This window comes from Oratosquilla oratoria, chromosome 5 (genome assembly GCF_046742065.1).
Source record: "Oratosquilla oratoria isolate Oo_2021 chromosome 5, ASM4674206v1, whole genome shotgun sequence".
Taxonomy (NCBI): domain Eukaryota; kingdom Metazoa; phylum Arthropoda; class Malacostraca; order Stomatopoda; family Squillidae; genus Oratosquilla; species Oratosquilla oratoria.
In genome coordinates, this window is record NC_134781.1 from 29,888,535 (window position 1) to 29,898,653 (window position 10,119).

The 10,119-nt window shown below is 38.8% G+C and overlaps 1 protein-coding gene across 1 annotated transcript; it reads left to right on the top strand.

Moving 5' to 3' along the window:
• Positions 1–266: 266 nt before the first annotated feature.
• Positions 267–6,082, top strand: LOC143025219 (uncharacterized). The gene is made up of 3 exons (XM_076184681.1): positions 267–395; positions 503–694; positions 4,830–6,082. The coding sequence occupies exons 2-3, from the start codon at positions 647–649 to the stop codon at positions 5,091–5,093; spliced, it is 312 nt and encodes a 103-aa protein (XP_076040796.1). The 5' UTR covers positions 267–395; positions 503–646; the 3' UTR covers positions 5,094–6,082.
• The last annotated feature ends 4,037 nt before the right edge of the window (positions 6,083–10,119 follow it).

Here is a 10,119-nt window from a genome sequence, read left to right on the forward strand (position 1 = left end):
TATAAAAGGCGTCTTTAATGTTTTAGCCGACGTCCTTTCTAGAACATAGCTTTTCAACAGAAAGTGAAAAGCTTTCCCAAACGGTGGAGGTGTTATTTTAGGATGTATAATTACTTAAAACAATCATATCATAATTTTTATTTTATTATTATTATTATTTTTTTAGCCTGCCCAGGATGACCAGCAGCCTGGACCCTCCAGCCAGTCGGGCTCCGGCCAATCCACCTGGGATAAGAAGGCCGAGCCCATCGCTCAGCTGCGAGACAACAAGATCAAGTCTGACCTTACTGAGTGGTGGGAGGCTCATCCTGCTCTCTATGATAAGAAGACAGATGATTATGAGACGGAGAAGTAGAACAAGCTCTTAGAGGACAAGGCCAAGATGGGTATCACTGGTAAGTTAATATTTCTTCACATTAAAAATTAATTACTCACCTTGACTAATTTGTATAATCAAAACATTATTTTACAGTATAAATAACAATAAAAAAAATCCTTGCAGTTTATCAGCTCAAGAAGTTCTTCAAGAGCTGCAGAGACAGCTACAACAAAATCCAGAAGGTTTGTGGACAATGCCACCCTATCCGGATCTGCTCCTTTAGAACTTCGTGTGCTGTCTGCCAACGACCAGTGGATATATGACAACATGGGGTGGGTGAAACACCTCGGCCCCTACAATGGCAAGCCAGTTGTTGTAAGCAAAATAACAAAACTTTTCTACAAATTTAAAGCACTACTTATTTCGTCAATCATAATTGCTTTGTATATTTCACATGGTCAAACAAACATTTACATTTGACGCATTGGTTAATCTGTTCTAGGCTTCTGATTAGACATTGCTACCCTGCAAAACTGCTCATGTTTGTTCATTAAAATCAACAACAGTAGTACATGTCACATAACACAATGTAACATATGTTTTGTTTATTTGTATTTTCTAATGTTCATGTGTGTTTTTGCCACTGAATTTAAAAATCACATTCGTTTTGACGTAACGTCGATAGTTTTTTTTATTTATTCTTTTTTCATATTTTCTTGTTATATACACAACTTTCTCTACGGCGGTATGTTGATTAAATTTATTTTAATATCGTAAGGATAATTACACAACATTTAGCACTTTTTATGTACTGAAAGATATGTAGGAATTACAATATTAGAACAAAAAGAAACAATAAAATTCTGCACTTTAAATGCTTTGATAACTTTTCTTAAGATTAGAAGTGCTTTGATGATCGATATTTCCTGAAGTGCATACATTCATCTATTCTGACTAGAGACTATATCTCATTATAACAGTATCCCATCTTCCTTTATATATCTTCTTTCCATTGTTGCGATGTCCTGATGAAATCTCTCACCATGCTCCTCACTGACATCACCCAAGTTTTCGGGGGGAAGAAATCAAGGTAAAAATGAAAAAAAAAAAAAAAAACTTTAAGGATATACGAATCCAGTTTCTTGAAGTTTGAAAAATTGTCACCCTAGAACATTCACATGAAGAATCATCATCCTAGGATAGCCCACTTGAAGAATTGTCACCCCAACCGACAAGACCTTAAGAATCATCACCCCAGTTAGGTTAGGTAAGGTAAGGTTTGTTTAGTTTAGGTTGAATTGAATTACATTATGATAAGTTAAGTTAGGTTAGGAGTTGTCACCCACTTGAAGAATTGTCATCCCAGAATAGCCCACCAGAAAAATTATCACCCTGTCGAAGTTTGGGGTGACAATTCTTCAGGTGATTACAAATGTCCTGCAGTCTTCCCCTGATAAATTCCTTTCCTTCAGCCATGATGTAAGAAGTTCAGCTACTAATTTAGTAAGACCTTAACCCCCGATTAAATCATCTAGCTCACTCTGATTTGGAAAGTAAGGCTCCGAAGTCGTTCTTGGTACGAAAGCTTCCTCCATTTGTAGTGTTCTGTAGGCAACACGTGTAGTTACCCTTTAAGACTCGTGACCGCCAAGCACAGGATAAACTATAGTCACTCCATTCAATTGATTAAATTTAATATAAATATTAATATTCATTATATCAACTTTATTCATTTTGTAAATAAAATAAAACATATCCCTCTGCATCCTGTAAAAAGGATATTTATGTATTATAAATAGATTTTGAATAATTGCATACTTAACACAAAGAATCCAGAATTTCGTCACCCTTTTTGTACATACTATCATCGACATTTTCAATAAACAAAGACCAGTCATGGGATTGACATTAAATATCCTAGCTTCTTTAAGGAAGAATACCAAGCTGTTTGCACTGAACACGGCAGTGTTTATCCCAAGGGTGCATAAGGGTAAATAAACCGTGGTGATCTTTTGATCTTACGGGTACATTCCGATGAGAACACCATCAGCCGTCGGCGCAGAGTACGGAAGTGCTCATTCCAAATGTGCCCAAGGGAACCATACCACGGCAATCTCAATGTTGTGTTCTGACTCCCCACTATGAAAAACTTCCCATACCTTGTCCCTACAACTTGTTTCAGGCTGGCCGCTTCCAACAAGAACGACTAGTAGTGGAGCCAACATCAGTACCACTACACATTTCTTGGCTGCTGCTTCTTGCTGACTCTTCAGATGAAATATACATTGTATCTTCCATCTGAAAAGAAAGAAATAATTACATGTAGCAACTTCCACAAACACTTGAATAACATTAGTATTCTATACATCTTAAGGAAAATGAATGCATACTTCACATTCAAGTTAATTAAAAGTAAGGCATTTGGAGAGTATGATGAGAAGTATACTTACATTTTCTGGTGGTTGTGGTACCGGTAAGCTGTCATTGTGTGGGACAGGTGCTCTAGTTCAGCGTTTTTCAAACTGTGGGTCTCGACCCTTCAGTGGGTTGCGTGAAAAATAAAATGGGTCGCGACAAAAAATAAAATAAAAAATACGCAAGTGAGAGCAAGGTGGAGGAGGAGGAAGAGATGATAATGAAAAATGAACGTTTCCTGAAACATCTCTTATTTCTTTCTCTCTTTCCCCTTCTTCCTTCTCTCTTTCCCCTTCTTCCTTCTCTCTTTCCCCTTCTTTTCCTTTTTCCTTCTCTCTCTCTCTTTCTATATATATATATAAGGTTGTTCCAATATTGGAACAATCTTATTTGATGAGTAACGATTGAATAGTTAGTTGTCGACAGTTCCGTACCATTTTTTCCCTGTCTTTATTAATTTCATATGCTTACCTTTCATATTCCTGCCATTCTTTACTAATTTTTTAGTGAACTCAGACTTACTCTCCGCACTTTTAGATATCGTACTATATCTAGTTATATATATATTCTGTTAAAAACGACAGCAAAAGAATTGTTAATTAACTTTTTCCGCGAGCTCCCAAGCTTGCGAAAAGTAGATTTTTGGTAGGGGGAAAGGGAGTAAATCAAATTTCCAAAAACTCATAGATAACATAAAAGTTATAATGAACACAAAAATACAGTACACAGTAAACAAAATACAAGAAATGAGTACAAAAAATACTGCAGAAAAACAAAATACAAGCAAAACAAATTAGATTTCAAGATGTTTCGCAGATCTTTCTGCATCTTCAGTTGAAGTGAATAAGAATGGAAAAAGGAGTATATTTTAAATGAAATGGAAAGCACGGGGAGAAGTCACCGTGTAGTAACTGGGGGAGGTCATACGAACGATCACGAACACTGGGAGAGATCACAGGTTTGCGGAAACGGTATTCGGAGAGGTCACTCCCGGGTTCGGCGCCAATCTGCTTCTCAGTCTTTGGGAACGACATATGGCAGGATGTTCTTCCCTTTCGCGGGGAATGGGAAGTCTCTGTGGAGGAGACTCCGATTTCTTGGGATTGTCCATCTGGCTCCTCCGAACAGGTTTCATGCTAGGGAGGAGGGCGAAGTCATTTACTTGCCTATTAATGGCAGGTTACAACTCCTTTATCCAGATGGTTTCCAAGATAGCCAAGCGCTGTGAGTCCTCTTCTTTTGCCACAACTTTGGTGTTTTTTACCATAGTCTCCCTATCGAGGTGGCGTCGATGCTGGGTCCAATGGTGTTGCTTAGGTCCTCCGTGTTGCAAGTGCATGGTGATTTTCCTGGATAATGTGGTGGTCGTCCTTCCCACGTAGATTGAAAGGGGCGTGCAGTCCTCCTCTGGGCATGTGGGTTTATGTACTACGAGGGATTGACGAATCTCCTGGGGTTCTGGTGCGGGGTTGTTCCTTAAAAGTAGAGAAGATGTCTTTCTACTTTTGTAAAAGATTATGAAGGACAATTTGTCACTTTCGTTTTTGGGGACCACAGGAGGTTCGTCAATCCCACGTAGTATATAAATACACATGTCCAGAATATGCCTCAGAGAGAATCTCCTGCCACGCTTCACCAATACACACACACACACACACACACACACACACACACACACACACACACACACACACACACACACACACACACACACACACACACACACACACACACACACACATGGAAATAAGCTTACATGCTTTTTTGTGTTATCCTCGGCAATTGTAATTGTTATTTCGAACTATGTGTTCTTTTCATTATCTGCACTTCATGTATATTGATTAAATGCCAAATAAAATTATCATTATTATTATTATTATCAAATGGAAATGCTTGTTGGTAGAATATTAATAAGATTAATTAAAATGATAATGGCATGTTAAATTAAGTGCTAATATATATATATATATATATATATATATATATATATATATATATATATATATATATATATATATATATATATATATATATATATATATATATATAATCACTTAAAACAATCATGTTAATGATATTGGCTTTCTTTTTTCAGACATTTAGCCTTGCCAATGATTTCTTGGCAAGAACAAATGCTATGAGGGCACAGCTGGAGGAACACCAATCTTCTCAGAGGACACTGCCACAGGACTGCTTCTCTTCCATCTTCATTCCACCACATACTGGCTCTTCTCGGCTTAGTGCTGGTAGCGTGGGTAGTCTGCAGATTGCTGATGGCTTTACATCTTGTGACAGCCTCAAGAATGAATTCGTTGTTGTCTCGATGCAGTTGTTGCTAGTTCTATCCTACTTCGGGTAATGCATTTTAATTTCAGTACCACTTTAGGAAGTTCTATATTTTGAGCAGGTTTGAAATGTTTGGGGAGCCATAGCAGTCGATGTGTTTGACCTTGAATTTTTGTGACACTGCGTAGTGTTATCTTGATGTTATCTTGGTATCATTTTGACCCATACAATTCTAGTAAGATGTGGGTGCATTTATACCAAAATAACATTGAAGTAAAAATGTATAGGCAAAATGAATTGGTGTGAGTGGGCTTTAACAGGGTACACAAAGAGAATAAGATTAAAAGAACATACAAGGAATCAATTTCCCAACAAGAGTGTTTCCTTCTCGATAGTCAAGTAGGATCTTTGGTGGGGTAGTATTTTTTTTTTTTACTATAGTACGCTGTCATGTATAATATTGAATCGCTTTCTTGTAGTAGAATTCCACCAATTCCAGTTTCACTTATATCAACTTGAAAATGAAATGGTTGAAAGAAATCGGGAGCTGAAGAACTGGGAAATTGATCAGGGGTCTATTCAAATGGATGGTTCTTCTCTAGTAAGTAGGTGAGGGGTTCGACTAAATTTGAAAAGTTCTTTACAAACTTTCCTGTAATAACCTGCCTTACCAAAAAATCTCCTGACTCCCTTCTTGGTAGTGGGAGGGGTAATATTTTTCAAAGCCTGGGTTTTAAGATCTAGTGGTATCAACAAGTTTCCAACCATAATCCAAAGATAAGGAAGCTGGGCTTTACCAAAGTCAGACTTGGCAAGGTTGATGGTCAGGTTGGCCTGATTTGCTCTGAGGATAAAGTGCATGTGTTTGACATGGTCAGACCAGTTTTGACTGAAGAAAACAATGCCATCTAGATAGCTACGCACTCCTTCAAAGCTTGCTGTTGCACTGTTAATCAACTGTTGGTAGGTTGCAGGGGGGTATTCTTAACCTTTTCAATATAAGTCAAATTCTCGCAGGGAGCATCAGCTGCCTAATGTACGATGATTTGATAATGTACCACAATACTCGCATTATAAAATAAAGTTACAGCTGTATTACTCATTTTCTTTCACTCTGAATAACCACAGAAAATATGATCAAGCCATTTCACAGAATATATCACTACAAAATAAATATTATCAAGACGCCGATGCCAGTATATACCCACTCGTGCCTCATGACGCTTAAATAGGCATCATAATATGGAAGGGGTTAAAGCCAAAAGGTATAACCTTGAATTGAAATAGCCCACCAGACGAAACAATAACAGTAAGGTCCTCAGCTTGAGGTGACAAAGGAATACAATATCCTTTAAGCATATCCAACTTTGTAATGTACTTATTTGTACCGATGTTGCCGATTGTACCATTGATCCTTGGCAGAGGAAAAACATCTGTTTTCGTGTGCCTATTGAGGCACCTGTAATCCACACCAGTATGCATGGCGAGGACCATGGGCTATGGGAAGGGTTGAGGAATCCTATGTCTATCGGGTGGTTAATTTCTTTATATAGGTAAGGTATCTTTGTTGGATTCATCCTGTAATGAACCTGTTTATTGGTTTACCATAATCAATTAGGATGTCGTAACAAATCAAATTAGTTTGTTTAGGGGTATACGTAAATTATTGAGGGTATTCATATACAGTATCAGGTCAAGTAATTCTTGTTGAACTGAAAATGTTAAGTGGACAAGTTTAGATTGGAAGTCCAACGTAATTCCTGCATTGGTTAGTGTCGAGTCCACAGGACTTAAGAGGTGAAGATTGGATTCTTCTGTGGGCTAGGTTCTTTCTGTAGTTGAAGTGCATATAGGGTTTTTATCTCTGCTGAAATATGGATTTAAAGTATTGATGTGACATAATATTTCCTTTTCCTCTCTGTCTGGAGATTCAGTGACATAATTTGCTTTCCTTAGATAATGTTGTATATGGTCCAAAGTATTTAGTTTTTAGTGGTCCTCCAGGAATTGGGAGATGTACCAATACCTGGTCACCTTTATTGAAAGATTGCTTGCGTTTGTAGATCATGTCGAGTCATCGTAGATCGATCTACGATGCCTCGACATGATCTACAAACGCAAGCAAGAAATAACAAAGATCTTTGTTATTTCTCCAGATTTTGGCAGGCCAACTTCCATGGTGTAACGAGTTTCTCTGTAAATTGAGAAATATAAGTCATGGTATTTTCAGGTGGACTGCTTCGTAACAGTTTTTCTTTTAAGGCCTTTATTGGTCCTCTTACATCATAAGCAAAAAGGAGTTCTGCAGGACTATCCCAAGCTCTCTTAGATGGTATTTCAAGCTGCAAATAAGAGGAAAGTTAAACCTTTACCCCAATCTTTGTTGAATTGCAGAAAGTACTTCTTAATCATTCTCTTCAACATCTGGTAGAAACATTCAAGAGTGCCTTTAGACTGGAGATGGTATGGAGTAGAAGTTACATGGATACCAAGTTTAAGGGTCTCCTTGAAGCGATTGGGCAGGAAATTAGAACTAAGGTCACTTTGAATAACAGCAGGGAATTTAATCAATGTGAAATATTTAAACATGGCTTTAATGATAGTTTTAACCCCTATATTTCTCAGAGGAATAGCTTCGGGAAATCTAGTCAAGGTGCACATCAGGGTAAGTATATATTGATTACCCTTTGCAGAGCGAGGCAGAGGCCCCACACAGTTAACCAAAACTCAAGTGAATGGTTTGTCAAAAGCTGGAATTGGTTTTAGAGGTGCCTTTGGAATAGGTTGCTTTCGTTTTCCAGCTACTTGACAGACATGACAAGTCTTGCAAAAATGGATCACGTTTTTAACCACCCGTGGCCAATGAAAATCTTTGGTTATCTTATAGAGAGTTCTTTTGATACTTACATGACCAAGTGAAAGTACTTCATGTCTAAATGAAGAAGGCAAAATTAACTGATTACAGACATATCACAGTTGATCAGTTGGGAATTTAGGTGCTCTCCATTTCCACATGAGAAAGTTATCCTGGTCATAGAAACATCTTTAGTGGTCTTTTGCCTCCTCTTCAGATACTGCCATTTCAAATAGAGGAAGGCTTCTTTACCGGGGTACAAGGCAGTTTTAAGAGGGGAGCAGGATAATGGAAGGACAGTCACAATAAAATAGTATAATTTCTCTATGAGTAGAGATTTCCTTTAACATAAACAAAATTATGTGTGACTCTGGTCCATAGGGCACCCCATATAGACCCTAAAGTATCGGCTGCATGCTACTGTGCAAATTATATTGCACAATGACATGCAGCCAGACTTACTACATTGCCTCTGTCCCAGGGCAGTGGGTGTGATACAGGGATAACCTGTCATTCACAAGGAGCTAAGATGAGAGGGTGGTGGGTGGGAATAGGAACATGTCTTTTAACTTGGCTACCTCCTTTACAAAGGGGAAAAAGACCTTGGTATATAGACATGCATGGAATAAATAAGAAATTGAAGAATCATTTCATAGGTATATTCCAACTTTAAAAATCATTCACACTGCAGACAGGACAATCGTGAGAACTTATCTTTAAACTTGCTGTTTTTCAGAATTAATAAAAATACACTTTTTTTTTAATTTCCTGGTCAATTCCATCAGTTTTAAGGTGTTTTATCTCATATAAGTAGTTCAATCTAAGATGAACTCTTTAAAAGTATCATCTATATTTGCAAAATTCAGGGTTGCTACCCTCCCAAAAAGAAGTCATCTACATTTACAAAATTAGCCCCCACCCATTTTCTTTTATCCTGGATCTGCCACTGCTTGTCATCTATTGCAAGTTAGAGGAACAAATTTAACTGCGTCAAAATTTGTGGGAGGAACTACCTAACTTATGAGGCGCTATTGGTTGGTAGAAATTCCATATTTATCTAAAGGAATTACCATGCCATTTACTGATGTGCGTCTTACTTATTGTGAAAGTTTGTGGAGCTAATGATAAGGAGTGGACCTGTGCTGGAAAGTTTTCTGACACCGGATACGCCTTTTTGTACCAAACACCCTAGATACTAGCTCTATTTGATGTGGTAAACCATCTTAAAAATAACAAAAGTACTGCTACACGAAGTAATTCCCCCTTCTTAGTGGAATCTCGCTCTGGTTGGATCATATTCCCGCATAAGTCTCCTGTATGATTGACATAGCCCCCATGGTCTTGAAACTTGCCGATGCGACAGGAGAGGGGGAAACCCTTTCAAGGTGCATTGCCCAGTATCGCGCGCCAAAGCGCACTTGGGCCATGTATTCGTTGATCACTTCGAGATAGACAGGTTATGTGCATTAAGCGACTTAGTGCCGATGCGCTCGTGCGCACCCTTGCCCCCTCCGTAAATTTATTTATTTATTTATATAGAACACGTATTGCGTAATCTCGTTGTGCCACCATGGCAGCTACCGATGACATGATTGGTGTGCCTAGGAAAAAGCAACGCTGCGACCCAGGGTCCGAGTCTCCATCCGACGATGAAATTGCCATGGTGGTAGCCCCTCCTAGAAGTAAGGGTGGCAAACTCCCGTGTTCCAAGGTCATACCCTGTGCGGGCTATGACACTGCCTTTGAAGTGGTGAGAGCTCTGGAGAAAGGCCCCCTCAGTGGTAAGCTCGTATCCCTCCAACCCCTCAGTGACGGTAACTTGCTTTTAACGCCGAGCAGCTACCAACTCGCTGAGGAGCTGGAGGCGACCATGACATTGAATTGCAAGCCTGTGACCCTACAGCGCTTGAATCCTGAGGACAAGTGGCACAGACTCGTAGTGCACAACTACCCAACCACCTACATGACTGAAGCCATTGAAGATCACAGTCAGGTGAACCATTTAATGAAATTGACCTGGGAATATATGGCACGTATGATGTATGAACATACATACCTGATCCTCTCCGTTGTTTCAAATTTCAACAATAGGGTCACCATCAGGTGCGGTGCACAGCTACTAAACCCAAATGCGACATTTGCAGCATGTCTCATGCCACCGAAACTTGCCTCAACAAGTTCAAAGACTGTTGCAAAGTGCTTCAATTGTGGAAAGAAGCACCACGCCTGGAATGCCAACTACTCT

Coding starts and splice junctions, on each gene's coding strand:
- LOC143025219 (XM_076184681.1), top strand. CDS start 647: ATGGGGTGGGTGAAACACCTCGGCCCCTACAATGGCAAGCCAGTTGTT. Junction 695..4,829: donor ACAATGGCAAGCCAGTTGTT/GTAAGCAAAATA, acceptor TTCTTTTTTCAG/ACATTTAGCCTTGCCAATGA.